The 16039-nt window shown below is 31.1% G+C and overlaps 1 protein-coding gene across 1 annotated transcript in view; it reads right to left on the bottom strand.

Annotated features, from left to right (window-relative positions):
• The window catches only part of LOC145312212 (zwei Ig domain protein zig-8-like), a 63021-nt gene that overhangs the window by 26151 nt on the left and 20831 nt on the right, over positions 1-16039 (bottom strand). Inside the window, exon 7 of the mRNA XM_080151427.1 lies at positions 10877-10959. Coding sequence (XP_080007553.1) covers positions 10877-10959 — 83 coding nt within the window. The remainder of the gene's footprint in view (positions 1-10876; positions 10960-16039) is intronic.

Below are 16039 nucleotides of genomic sequence, written 5' to 3'. Positions count from 1 at the left end.
ACTACTTCAATACTTTAATTTTAACACAAGACAACTTCACCCATTTTTTCTTTTAACTTTAGCATATCTGTAAAGGAAAACTTCTTTTAATTTTTTTTATATTTATTTTATTTTTAGCATATCAACTTCAAATCATAAATCAAAATTATGAAAATTTCATCAATATCAAAGGCCTAGCTACTTATGCATAGTATTGTTTATTTTTGTTTATCTCTTTGTTTGTAGAGCTTTTATTTGTTGACTAAAGTTTTCATACACTTAAAAATAATCAATTAACCCTTCTTTATTAATCTTATTTTTTTCCAGTACTCAGCAGCCGTCTTTAAACTTCAAGGAAATAAACTTTTTACAATTGAAGTTTTAACCTGACCAAAACATGGCAATCAAACAAGACATTTAAATTCTTTTAAACGGATGTCGAGCCTTATTTTTATTTCCTTGTGCTATGCTTGTAATAGCAGATCAAAACAATACTGGACTTTCAATTGGATCTTTGTATATCAGCCAATAGCGTCGGGAATATTAACACAGTAAAGTCGCTACAATAGAGCAAAATACAATTTGCTAGCAGACGAAAAAGATCCCCAACATTGGATCCAGGTAGTTGTCTGGGTAATACATCTGTATTTATACATTTATTCTTGTAATAATAATATAAATAATAATGATAGAATAACATAAAAATTGTCCACAATACAAAAGATTTTTGTAACAGAACAAGTGTGGATAAAACAAGGATGACAACATCCATAAGTAGCGAAGCTAAAAATTATGGATGGACAATTCATCCTGAACTATAAAGCAGTGTCATAAAAAAAAAACATTAAACTAAAATAAATCATGAATCCTTTTAAATTTGTAATGTGAAAATCTAAGAATCCAAAACGTGACATTCAAATTATAGAGTAGCTTCGCTACTAAAAATGTATGTTTCCTAGTTCTATTTGATACGATGAAAGACATATTTATGTTCCGATTTTGTACAATATAGTAAGTTTTTCTCTATTTAACAATAACCATTTTTTAAACCAAAGTTTTATAATCATGTTTTCTTATTCGATGGCTTAACAACTTTTAGTTTATTTTGATTGATTGGTGCCCAAACATTTCAACCACCAATTGTTTTGTATAGAAAAGGTAGTTTTGTTTATCATCATTGGGAATATGCATTAATTTATCGGTCATTGTCCATTTATCCATTAATATCCCTGGGATTGTTTTTTTTTATGGAATACCTTTCTTTGTGAAAAAGGACTATTCAGGAATCTAAAGGGATAAGACAATGACTGATAAATTGATGCATATCCCCAAAAATTACATTTTCTGCAAATTACAATTGGTGGTTGAAATTTTTGAACATCTAACATAAATGTCCCCAAATTTTTTAAGCCAACGAATAAGAAAACGTGGTTTTAAAACTTTGGGGACTAGTGTAATAAACAGCTCAATGTCCACTCCCTTCCTGATACTATTAATGACATGAATTAAAATTATAATTCTTTCTAAATCTCTGAGAATTAGAGAAAGACATGAAGCATTTTTTTGAGTAGGAAATTGTTAAATCCACAAAGTTATGGAAGAAATTGAACAAAAGTTGTACAAATGAAAACTTTACTAATGGAGGAACTCATTTCCTTTCAAAGATGCACACACACACACACACACACACACATATATATATATACTACGCACACTCACACACACACTCAAACACACACACACACACACTAACACACAATTTCAACAAGTAATCCCACAAACTTTAATTCAAAACAAAATTAGATTTTTTTAACTTTAAAAAGTAATTATATATATCTACCTCTTAAATAGAATTTGAGAAAAAATATAATTGAATTTGAATTTTTTATTAAAATGCACTTTGATTCAAATGTTAACAGTATTATCGACACCTTACTGTTTACTGTCAAAAATAACTAACAAAACTTTTTAGTAAAAATTTTAGAAAATTCTATAATTCAAAAGTTGACCTTAAGGAGGACGTTGTCCGCGGCATTACTAAGCCGCAGTTTTCGCGCATTTATGCAACAATCTGCGGTTGGTGCGCCCTAAAGTGCGCGGCTACCGAGCCCTACTTTTAATCTCCAATCTAAATAGCAATTTCGTGCCCAGTTTGTATATGATAATGTATTCCATTTTTTACAATTGCACATTTTTTTCTTTTATACACCCCCTCCCCCTACCCCTACTACCCCGTATAATAACATTAAATGCCTTATTTTGTTATGGCAACCAATCTAGATTTTATGTGACTGTATACCCTGACAAAAATTACTGCAGATAAGTTGTGTTAGTATTCTTATCTTATGTTCGGAATATGTAACATGGAATAAGATTAACATAGAATTTGAGTCAGGTTTAAAACTTGTGTTGCATATAATATTACACATACAGCAATACACATAGAATTTTAGACAGGTTTAAATAAATTACATATGTAATAATAAGACATAGAAAAATATCCATATAGAATTTCATACAGGTTTAAATATAAATAAGAATAATGCCACCTTAGAATTTGAGAAGTAAATATAACATAGAATAATTTCCATATAAATTTTAGACATGTTTACGAAATGACATGAGTAACATAGAATAATGTCCACATATAATTCCATACAGGTTTTAAGTATAACTTAGAAAAATGTGTAATTAAATTTTTTACAGGTTTTAAGTAAATGACATATGTAACATAAAATAATGTTCTCTTAGAATTTGAGACAGGTTTTAAGTATATTGTATGTGTATGTAACTTAGAAGTATGATAACAATGTAAAATCATTTTCATTCCCTTAAAGCTAACGGCTATGAACCTAACCTCTAGGGTTATCTAATATTGTTAAGCTTCGATTTTAGAAATAAAAAAGAAAAATATTTTCGGATAACCATGTAACATTTCTCCTGGATATAAAAATCAAGTTGTCTAATGGTCAGCAAATCTCAAGTTACTGACAAACAAACATCTCGGAAGAGAAAGGTGAAAATTGACTGTTTATTGCACTAGTCTCAAAGTCTTATATTATTATTTTCTAATTCGTTGGCCAAACAACTTTTAGTCAATTTTGATTGGTTGGTTTAATAAGTTGAGTGTTCAAACGTTTTAACCACTAATTATATTCCACAGAAGGGATAATTTAGTGTATAATCATAACGGATATACATCAATTTATCGGCCATTGTCCTATCCCTTTAGATCAAACATCCTACATCTTATATATCTTTGAAATTTACACTGTATATATATTTACCTACCATGCATAAAAAGATTTTGGTGCAACCCTTCACCCCCCCCTCCATACATTAGGAATTAGGTCGTTTAGTAAAAATGCAGTTAGCTTAAAATCTGTTCTCCATTAATCAGATAGCAAATATCCATCAACTTTGACCCACATATGTATACACTATCAGGGATCTAAAGGGATAAGACAATGGGCGATAAATTGATGTACATCCCCAATGATGATACAGAGAATTAATTAACCCTTTAGTAGATTACAATTGGTGGTTGAAACTTTGAAACACTCAAATGAATGAACCAATCATTCTAAATTCAATGAAAGTCCCCAAAGTTATTAAACCATCAAATAAGAAAACGTTTTTATAAAACTTTGGGGACTAATGTAATAAACAGTCATTTCTAAGGGTAGGAACAAGATATTTTGAAACAGACAAAAGTTCCTGATCCTACTCCTCAAGGCCTTCTCTGTGAAGCCTTAGTTCTGATTCAAAAAGAGTGTATTGTTTCTTGAGGAACAGGTTTAGACATCCAGCTGAATTTGAGAGTAAAAATAATTAACTGAATCTTACAAGCGTCTGGCGCACAGCTGCCGAGCCCTGAAAGGTATGTATGGAAATTATATAGGTTTATCGATAGTTGAAATCATGAGTTTGGGGTGTATATCCAGATTTTCATTTAATGCAATTTTAGCTTTTCAAGAGATAAGACAATGGGCGATATATTGATGTACATTATCAATTAGAATACACAAAATTACCCCCTCTGTAGAATATAAATATTGGTAAAAAATTTATTCAATGCTTGTTTGAACCGTCCAATCAAGCTTTAAGAAAATTACACAAAGTTTTCTGTCATCGAATTAGAGATCTTAGTTCAAAAAATTTGGGAAACATATTAATATGCCACTCTTTGTTCCCTCTCTCCCTGCTTTCCCCCTTCATTAACATATTTAAAAAAATAAATTTTACATTTTAGATCTATTTCTATTAATTTGGCATGGCCATGGGGTAAAAATCTATCCTCTCTTTCCCCCTTATTTTAAATTTATTTCAAAGGCAATCTGCAGAAAAGCATCTTTTATTTTTTTATAAAAAAATTAAATTTATATTTTAAATAGTATTGGTTATGAAACTTCCTGGAAAATTGTCTGCTATACTATGCTATACACGACTTTTCAGTAGGGCGGATAACAGGTTCTAATATAGCGGATTTTAATCGGTTTCGAAGCCATACTGGAAAAAATAACGTCTATTGGCTGAGTAAGGCTGACAGAATCGCATTTTAAATTGAACTACAAATAAAGTAAATTTAATGCCATGATAATAAATGTGGTACTTACAATTACTCGAGTGAACAAGAGGTAAGGGTGAAGAATAAATGTAAAACCTTAGAGAGACTGTCAGATAATAAGCCGTCCAACTTAAAAAGGAATTTCAGAAATACGTTGGTAACAAATAATTCATTACAATAATACGAGCGAAGAATTAATTTTCCAAAAGCTAGCTTTATCCAAAAAAATTCAACTATCTTTAGCTGACTTTCATGATAAAATAAAAAAAATATACACTTTTGTAGACCAAATGTGTACATGTTTTAACCAATGCAATGGCCTGATTGTTCCTTCAATAAATCTATAAATATAGATGTACAATCAGACAACTACCAGGATCCCTCTGTTGGGGACCTCTTTTGTCTGCAAGCAAATTTTTTTCGGCTCTTTTGTAGCCTCAGGTTGAAGACACACATTATATAACCCCTTGCCCCTATTTTTTTTACTCTAATGTTCCTGCACTCTGTTCTAATTGGTCCTATTTCACAGTATGGAAATAGAATTATTATATATATTGGGTAATGCCCTTATCTCTGTTCTAATTGGTCCAATTTACTGAGTAGGGATCTAGAATTCCTTCCCTATATCTATTGGGTGAAGTAATGCACTTGCACTCATCTGTGTTCGAATAGGTCCTTTTTACTGAGTAGGGATCTAGAATTGCTATATCTATTGGGTGAAGTAATGCATCTGCACTCATCTGTGTTCGAATTGGTCCAATTTAAAAAGTATTGATCTAGAATTATTATATCTATTGGGTGAAATAGTGCACTTGCACTCATCTGTTTTCTAACTGGTCCAATTTACAGAGTATTGATCTAGAATTACTATATCTATTGGGTGAAGTAATGCACTTGCACTCATCTGTGTTCTAATTGGTCCAATTTACTGATTATGGATCTAAAATTACTATATCTATTGGGTGAAGTAATGCACTTGCACTTATCTGTGTTCGAATAGGTCCAATTTACAGAGTATGGATCTAGAATTATCATATCTATTAGGTGAAGTAATGCACTTGCACTCATCTGTGTTCTAATAGGTCCAATTTACTGAGTATGGATCTAGAAGTATCATATCTATTGGGTGAAGTAATGCACTTGCACTCATCTGTGTTCTAATAGATCCAATTTACTGAGTATGGATCTAGAATTATTATATCTATTGGGTGAAGTAATGCACTTGCATTCATCTGTGTTCTAATTTGTCCAATTTACTGAGTAGGGATCTAGAATTACTATATCTATTGGGTGAAGTAATGCACTTGCACTCATCTGAAATTCTATGCACAGAGGATTTTGATTCAATAAAGTAAAATTTTGTTTTTGCTGCTGGTTTGCGGCCCCCTCCCCCCTCTCCCCTGGTTTGCGGCCCACCCGTAAATGCATTAGTGGTTCCACTCTAAAAAAAATATTCTATAAATTCCAAAATTTAACCATTTATTGAAAATTCAGAGATCTAAAGAGATAAGACAATAGCCGTTAACTTGATGTACATTCACAATGAAGATAGTTCTCTGAAACGTTTAGACTTACAACTACATGAGCCACCCAATCAAAATTCAAGTCCCCAAAGTTGTTAAGCCAAGGAATAAGAAAATATTATAATAAAACTTCTGCTTCCTCCCTGCGAAAGTTAATCTATTTGGTTTTGAATTTATATTTGGTAGGGTAAAATAATGTAAGAGTTAAGGAAAAGAAGGGCTATACGATAAGAGTACATCCCTAATTATGATAGACAATTTACCCTAGCTTTTGATAAAATTGGAAAGTGGAAAGGATTAAGCACTGCTGATTTGAAATATCCAATTAGGATATTAGAAGTATGTATAGTTTTAAACTAACGAATGCGAGATCGTGTTTAAGAACCTTGTTGTGGTCCAGTATAGTTTAAAGTCATATGCCGTCTTAATTTAGGGATCTTAAGGGATAAGACAATGAAAGATAATTTGAGATACTTTCCCAATGATAAACAAAATTACCCTTGTTGCAGAATAAAATTAATGGTTGCCAACTAATCAAGATTGAATAAAAGTATTCAAAGTTTTTGAACCAACCAATCAAGATTGAATAAAAGTATTCAAAGTTTTTGAACCAACCAATCAAGATTGAATAAAAGTATCCAAAGTTTTTGAACCAACCAATAGGATAACATAGTCATAAACTTTGGGGACTATTAAATATTATATTTAGTTAACTCTGATTTTACCATTAATTTCATAAAACATTTTCTTTAGAGTGAGATAGTACCAAAGAACTTTTGAATTTCAGTAATTATTTCACATTATAACTTTTACATTAATGGTTATAATCAAACAAAGTTCTTTTATCTCTAGATTTAGATTTAATTAAGTACGTATTTTTTAAGTACAAAACGTTTCATAAAAAAACACCTGATCAAATAAATCACTTACATACCTGATGGCTTTTATACAGAGAGAGAGAGAGAGAGAGAGAAAAAAAAGAGAAAGAAAGAAAATGAAAGAAAGAGATAGATTGATATATAGATAGATAGATAGATAGATAGATAGATAGATAGAGAGAGAGAGAGAGAGAGAGAGAGAGAGAGAGAGAAAGAGAGAGAGAGAGAGAGAGAGAGAGAGAGAGTATTTTAGAATCATTAAAGAAAGACAAGTATCAAAATGAGGAAGCTTTAATTTTATTTCTAAAATCCATTAGGTACTCATAACGTGCTGAAGTTTTCCCCCCAAATCTTAGAAAAGCCATACCTACAAAGGTATATATACATAATCGTTTACTTTATTTCAATTTGTGGTTATTTATGTAACTCTACCGACATTATTATTCAACAAGGATGACAACATCCATTAAAGAGAAGCTCTAAAAACAAACTGAACAAAAATCAGATGAATATGTCCATTAGATCATAAAAAAATTTGTAAAAAAAAATTTTGCATGTTTTAGATGAACGTACAGGACTTTCTGTTAACCATTATAGCGTTGCTACGCTTTCTAAATAATGCCTGACTGTTACAGGAATTATAATAAGATAATTATAATTTATAACATGCATAAGTTGAAGAAAATAGCAAACCGTTACGTACGGACGAATGTACGGACCGACTCTAGTTATAAAAATGCTTCGCGTTTAGAATATAAAATTCAAATACAATGTTTGACAATTTATGGACTTGTTTATTTTGTATGAAAATGTAAAAATGTCTTGTATTTGCAGGGATTTAAAGGGATAAGACAATGAACGATAAAATGATGCACATCTCCAAAATTACCCCATCTGTAGATTATATTTATTAGTTGAAATGCTTAGATACTACTAATTTGGAAATTACCAATCACAATTGTAAAAAAGTACCCAAAAATGTTGAAGCAACAAATAAGATAACGTGGAAATAAAACTTTGGGAACTAGTATAATTTACCGTCCAATGTCCCCCACCTCCCTGGTATGTTTGTGTATGTGTATGTGGATCAACTGAAAATGATTGCCCATTTCTTCCTTAATTTCCAACGTTGTACAGCAGATAACACTTAACTTTTGCAAAACCTATTTTCAGCTACTCCGCAGGGAAAAACGATATAATGTATAAACGATTTATACATTCAAAATTTTAATTTTATCAAATTTTTTTTTTTTTTTTGAAAGTTTGAAGCTTTTTTTAGCTAGTAGTAAATATTGAGATAGGATGAGGATGCTATGTACACAATCGGAAACCCCAAATCAGTTGACCTTTTTGTGTGTATTGGGTTAAATATGAGAAGGGTATTATTGTGTTCTTTTATCAAGATATAGCAGAGCCAGGGGCGTGCAGGAGGGGGTGTTGACCCTCCCCTGCATGAAAATAAACCTTTTTCTATTTAAAACCAAGATATGTCTACTTTTTAAAATCATCCTGGAATTTTTTTTAAATCGTCAACTTTCATATTTTCAAAATTATAAGAAGATGATATATTTTGACTTATTCTTAATATTTTATGCTTAAATAAGGCAGCATTCTACTTATTTGATAAGTTAAAAATCCTTTAGTCTTATACTCATAAAGATCTTTTTTTGTAAATATGCAATGCATCCAGTATACAACATACTTGAACTGTCGGTTCGTCCGTCAGGGAACAAATTATGTAAATATTTTTAGGAAGGTATTGTGATCATTCTATTATTTTCTATTAATATATCCATTTTATCCAAGGATCTAAAGGAATAAGACAATGGCCGATAATTGATGTACAATACATCCCCATTAATGATACACAAAATTAATTAATCCTTTAGTAGATAACAATAATTGGTTATAAATGATCCAAACAATCAAAATTTACTAAAGTCCATAAAGTTGTAAAGCCGCCAAATAAAAAAACGTGATTATAAAACTTTGGGGAATAGGGTAATAAAAAGCACATTGTCCCCTCTCTATCTCTCTGTTTTTTTTTATCGCACACCCTTCTAAAAAAGGTAATGCCCACGCCCTAGCAGAGCTAGTGTACAGATTTATTCAAGAACAAGAGTTTACTACAAGCCATAAACTCTGCATAATATGCATAGAGCCTAGGGATACAAAGGAATAAGACAATGGCCGATAAATTGATATAACAACCCAATGATGATGAACAAAATTACCCCGTTTGTAGATTTAGATTATAAAATTTCGGTTAATAATAGAAATCAACCAATTTTTTTTTCTTGTCAGTTATCTCCATTAAAATTATATTGCTAACGTTTAGATACTTTAAAACTACCAGAAAAATCATTTTTTCATGTTTTAAAATGCCTTTTTAAGCCAGTCTAATTTACGTAAACTGTTGAAAAATAATCTCGCCAAATCTGAAATGAAAAGAAAATACTCCGGCCTAAAATACAATTTTACGCAACTCCAAGGTATAAAGTAACAGGATATGTTTTATAAGAATTTTATAAATTATTTTATTTTACAAATATTGGAAAATATTATCTTACAAAGAGGGGGGGGGGGGGTTAATGCAACCATCTCGTAATCAATGTATAAATGGCACTTAAAATTCGAATTTTGATCTGAAATTGTGCATGAGTAATCCTTGGTAGGTCTATTTTCCCTAAATCGAAAAAAAAAGTTGAAAAAGTAACGGCTAACGGCTCAGCTGTTTAGCCGTTTTTTGGCTATTTTTAGGGCAAATCTTCGTAAATTACGTAGAAGCAAATCTTCATAAATTACGTAGAAATCAACTTTTTGAAACATATTTTTGCTTTAAATCATGTGAAATGATACAAAAAAAAACATTTTTTAGATTTCTAGTACCAGCAACTTCCGGCTAGAACCGTTTGAAAACGTTTTTGATCGGAAAAGAGCATTATGTGGAGAGAGGTTTCGTGATGGATTTCGCTTGAAAATACCCAATAAATGTCTAAACGGATGAGCCGCCAGCCGTTAGCCGCTACTTTTCCAACTTTTTGTTCGATTTAGGGAAAATAGACCTACCAAGGATTACTCATGCACAATTTCAGATCCAAGTTCGAATTCTAAGTGCCATTTATACATTGATTACGAGATGGTTGCATTAAACCCCCCCCCCCCCTTAGTTTTGGTTTTTAAAACAAAATTTGCTAAAACTCCATAAATACGATTACGAAATTATTATCTATCTATCAAAATAATTGACAATATTTAAGAAACGAGTATCTACTAATTAAGTTTCTAAAATAATTAATTTTTAAATTTCTTATTCAATAATTATATAATTTGTGACGTAGTTTTCAATGACAGGCAAATTCATCATCTGATTTTTTACTAATTCATATTTTTGATATATAGGTTTTTCTCAATTTTTACACATTTTTTAACAAAGAAAGTTTGTTAACTAAATTTATTTTTAACTCAAATATTAGTTCAACTTTAAGAAACAAATAATCTGCTTTTGTACTTTTTAAACTTGCGCACAATCTCGAACTACTGATTATCTACCACTGTGGTTTTCAGATTTCATGCTTTGTCTTGGATTAAAAAAGAATATCTTGTAGGTTGTCATACAAATCCGCCAATAATACATTTTAAATTCAATATACATTTATTTTCTGCTAAATAGAAAAAAGTATAGAAGAAAAATATTATTTTTAGCTTTTGCCACGGCCAACCCAGGTTTTGAAAGTACCCAACCATGCAAAAAATTATGAAAATATGTGTAATTATATTTTTTTTCTGTAAGCTTTTCTGATGAAATACATATTTATATATTAGTAATGCTTAGATCTAAAGCCATACTTTTCTACTAGAGCAGAAAATTTTAGCAAATTTTGAGTGAGAAATTATTGGCGGGTTTGTATGTCCAACATTTTGTTTACCTCTGGTTTATGTTTATGAGAAGACTGGCTGTCCACGGGGGGCCTGTATTGGACTCCTTTATCGGAAAGTTTCGCTTCAAAACCTAAAATATTGAACACTAACTGCAGAGCTTTTCAGGGATGTAGGGATGAGTGATTACATATCCTATTATATAAAGTAGTTAGCTTTTTTTTGTCTGTAGCGAAGGATCTCGCTAACCGTTGAGCCATTATAGTTCTCCTTAACATTGACGTTTCTTATAGGTTCAGGGAAGGTTTTTAACTATTTTCTTACCCCCCCTTCATGTTTCCCTAGAGGACTCTAGGGGCGTAGCCGCTAGTTATTAATAACAGATTAAAATAAGACAATTGATAACGATAATCTGCTATTTAGTAATTGTTGATAACATTTTTATGGCAAGAAATAATAAATAAAAAAGTTCCATGAAATTGTCAATAAATCACTCTCTATGACACTATATTCTCATTTTATTTTAAATAAATAATAAGTTGTTAAATTTTTAAATAAACATTATATAGAAGTAACATGATGTTTGTAGCTAAAGATCTCTTTAACCGCATAATCCTATAATATAACGTAATAAGCTTTATTTGTCTGTAGCGAAGGATCTCGCTAACCGTTGAGCCGATATAGTTCTCCTTAACAGTGAATTTTCTTATAGGTTCAGGGAAGGTTTTTAACTATTTTTTTAAACGCCCCCCCCCCCTCATGTTTCCCTAGAGGCCTCTAGGGGCGTAGCCGCTAGTTGTTAATAAAGTAATTTAGCATTTTTACTCTAAGAATTTCGTAATTATTTTTTAAAGTTCCATTGAATGTTCGCATTAAATTGTCAATGAATCACTCTCTATGACACTATATTCTCATTTCATTTTAAACAATTAAGGTTGTTACATTTTCAAATAAACATTATATAAAAGTAACATGATGTTTGTAGCTAAAGATATCTGTAACCACATAATATATATTATAGGCACAGTTAAGGTTTATAACAATTTTGCTGGAGTTCATAAAATCTTCCCCAAGTAATATTTTTTAAAGGCTAAATTTAAAAAATGGGGTCGAATTTTCAACCCTTCCCCCTCTACCTCCCCCTAAGTGGCCCGAAAGGCCTCTAGATGCATCCAGAGTCTAGCTATAAAGTATCTTGGCGACTAAGCAAGTTGAATAATGTAATTTTTGGTTATGTATCCCTCACATACTCTGTGTAAAACTATGTGTAAATCTTTTTATCTTCAAGATAAACACACACACTGTGGGCTACAATTGAATCAAGACAAAAGTAAGTGCCGAGCCCTGGGACCTATGTAGGGTGAAAATAGACATAAATCCTAGATGATTCCAGGTGGAGACAAAATATTTTAGCGGGGTCTTTTGGTTTTTGTTCAATTTAAAGTTCTGAAAAAAAATTGAAAAAAATATGAAAATCTTTAATAAAAAACAAACAAAAAATAATTTTTAATATTTTTTTTTATTTAAAGATACAAACAACTTATATAAATACTATAAGCTTTAAAAAAATCACAATTTTCAAATTTAGACTTTCAATATAAAGATTTGTAGAAAAAACCTAACAACAAATTCTAACATATTTCTGATCAACATAGCAATAAAACGTCTTTTGCAAAATCTTTATCATCAAAAATAAATAGCACTTACTAAAGACTTTTTTTCATTTAAACTTATACTTTTCACATTAATTAACTTTAAAGATTGATTTTTTTAAAAAGAAAGGTTGCGTGATTTTTTTATTCATAATTAATTGCCTAATTTTGAGATTCAGATAAAAAACCTTACTGCTTTATATCATTGGATACTCTACTAGCAGCGGCTACGCCTCTAGAGGCATATAGGGACCCTTAGGTTGGGGGGGAAGACAAACCTCCCCTTACAATTACAGTTTTTTTTAATGAAAAAGTTAAAAACATTTATTTTGGAGAGTTGATTCTCTTGGGATAGTGATGGTACCCATCCCCAAAATAGTAATAAACCTTACCAGGACATATAAGAAGCTACCATGTAAAGGAGAACCATATTGGTTCAGTGGTTAGTGAGATCCCTTGGTGCACAAAGACTTACATAGAACGTGTTACTTTATTATAAAGATACATATATACACAGAAACTCTACAATCAGAGTATGTCTGTTTGTTCATCTGTCTGTATAAAAACATTACAGAATATATTTATTTGGTACTAGCGGCTACGCTCCTAGAGGCCTTTAGGGGCACTTGAGAGGGGAAGAAGTGGTTGAATTCTACAACTAGATTTTTATTTTAGACTTAAAAAGAAAAAGTTTTTTTTTGTGTGTGAAATGGGGTCCTTTTTTAGGGGTTGATTTCTCCTAGGATGGTGGAGGTACCCTCCCAAAATAAGTTATAAACCTTTCAAGAACCAATGAGAAGCTACATAGAAAAAAAAGAACCATTGATCATTGTTAATTACTATTCAGGGATCTAAAGGGATAAGACAATGACCGCTAAATTGATTTACATTCCCAAATATGATACATGGATAACCCTTCTGTATGTTTCAGTTAATGGTTGAAATGTTGGGCACTTAATTTAATAATCCAACCAAACAAAAATCGCAACAGGTCCCCTAAGTAGTTAAGCCAACGAATAACAAATTCCTATATTAAACTATGGGGACTAGTCTAATAAATAGCCCATTGTCCCATCTCGCTCTGATTAATATATTTTTGTATCTGTATGTTACACTTGCTATTTTCTTTATTTGCATTCTTTTAAACTTCACTAATTATGGATGTTGTCTTTTTCCCTTGTTAAATCCAATTACCTAATTCTTGATATTCTTTGAGGTTAATAATTACAATTATATTTTATTAAATGGAAAAAGAACAATTTAATCATAATTCAAGATAAAAATTATTTTATCACTAGCGGTTTTACCCCTAGAGGCATCTAGGGGCCCTTGATAAGTGGGGGGAAGTTGACCCCTCCCCTACTTTCAGTTTTAGTATGTAAAAGAAAAAGTTTTTTTTAAATGTTGGGTAGGAACTAATTTTTTCTAAACTCAAAACTTCTCAGGACAATGAAAAACTTGAACCAAGAAGAACTATATCAGTTAAGCGGTTACAAAGAATCTTCGGTACCGACAGACACCCTCACACACACACACAAACAGACAGACACAGAAACTGTTACTTTTATATAAGGATTAATAGACACTAAACTACTCCTTAATATGTTGATCCTATTATCAGTCTAAAAGATAGGTCAATAAAGAAGAACCAAATTGGTCCAGCGGTTAGCAAGAACTTTAGGCACAGACAGAAAAAACACACGGACATCCTATATTTTTTATACAGGGATATAACTTTTAAACGATAGGAAATTTTTTTTTTCCAGATGATATTTCTCCCCTGCTTTAAAGCACTATTTATGATACAAAATAGATTGATGTCTGTTTGTCCATCTTTCTGATGCTTAAAAACTGATATGGTTCTTTTTTTACTTTACTATGTAGCTTCTCATTGGTCCTTGGATCGAAGGTTTATAACTTTTTTTGAGAAAGAGAAGAGAAATCGCCCCTTAAAAAAGGACCACAACACACAAAAAAACCTTTTTCTTTTTAAGTCTAAAATAAAAATCTAGTTGTAGAATTCAACCACTTCTTCCCCTCTCAAGTGTCCCTAAAGGCCTCTAGGAGCGTAGCCGCTAGTACCAAATAAATATATTCTGTAATGTTTTTATACAGACAGATGAACAAACAGACATACTCTGATTGTAGAGTTTCTGTGTATATATGTATTTTTATAATAAAGTAACACGTTCTATGTAAGTCTTTGTGCACCAAGGGATCTCACTAACCACTGAACCAATATGGTTCTCCTTTACATGGTAGCTTCTTATATGTCCTGGTAAGGTTTATTACTATTTTGGGGATGGGTACCATCACTATCCCAAGAGAATCAACTCTCCAAAATAAATGTTTTTAACTTTTTCATTAAAAAAACTGTAATTGTAAGGGGGGGTTTGTCTTCCCCCCCAACCTAAGGGTCCCTATATGCCTCTAGAGGCGTAGCCGCTGCTAGTAGAGTATCCAATGATATAAAGCAGTAAGGTTTTTTATCTGAATCTCAAAATTAGGCAATTAATTATGAATAAAAAAATCACGCAACCTTTCTTTTTAAAAAAATCAATCTTTAAAGTTAATTAATGTGAAAAGTATAAGTTTAAATGAAAAAAAGTCTTTAGTAAGTGCTATTTATTTTTGATGATAAAGATTTTGCAAAAGACGTTTTATTGCTATGTTGATCAGAAATATGTTAGAATTTGTTGTTAGGTTTTTTCTACAAATCTTTATATTGAAAGTCTAAATTTGAAAATTGTGATTTTTTTAAAGCTTATAGTATTTATATAAGTTGTTTGTATCTTTAAATAAAAAGAAATATTACAAATCATTTTTTGTTTTTTTTTTATTCAAGATTTTCATATTTTTTTCAATTTTTTTTCAGAACTTTAAATTGAAAAAAAAAACAAAAGACCCCGCTAAAATATTTTGTCTCCACCTGGAATCATCAAGGATTTATGTCTATTTTCACCCTACATAGGTCCCAGGGCTCGGCACTTACTTTTGTCTTGATTCAATTGTAGCCCACAGTGCACACACTCAACAGCTAGGTCAGTTGAATTTGAGTTGCCGATTGTGTACACAGTTTCCTCGGTGTTTCCTCATCCTATCTTAATATTTACTACTAGCTAAAAAACTTAAAACTTGCAGAAACGATTTATACATTATACATTCAAAAAATTAAATTTTTCAAATTTTGATTTTTTAAAGTTTGAAGCTTTTTTAGCTAGTAGCAAATATTGAGATAGGACGCGGAAGCTAGGGGTGCTGCCACTTTTACCACTAGCAAAAGTACAGCCACTGTGTTTTTGACAAATATTGGGTGTGTTTTTGTCAATTTCGTTTTTAGCTGTATTTTTGGCAATATTTTTTTATCCACTGTCAAAATTACATCTTTCCGCTGTCATAAACACAGTTTTACTGTCAAGTTCACACCCATGAAATTCAAGTATGCTGTCAAATTCACAGTTTTGATGACAAAAATACACCTACTTTTAAATTAATATTAACATTGACTGGAACCCCAAGGTAGTCATTAAAATCATTTTTGCAAAATGGAATTTCATCTGC

This window comes from Acartia tonsa, chromosome 2, assembly GCF_053477335.1.
Source record: "Acartia tonsa isolate MP-2025a chromosome 2, ASM5347733v1, whole genome shotgun sequence".
NCBI classification, from domain to species: Eukaryota; Metazoa; Arthropoda; class Copepoda; order Calanoida; family Acartiidae; genus Acartia; species Acartia tonsa.
This window is presented reverse-complemented; position numbering and strand designations above follow the sequence as displayed.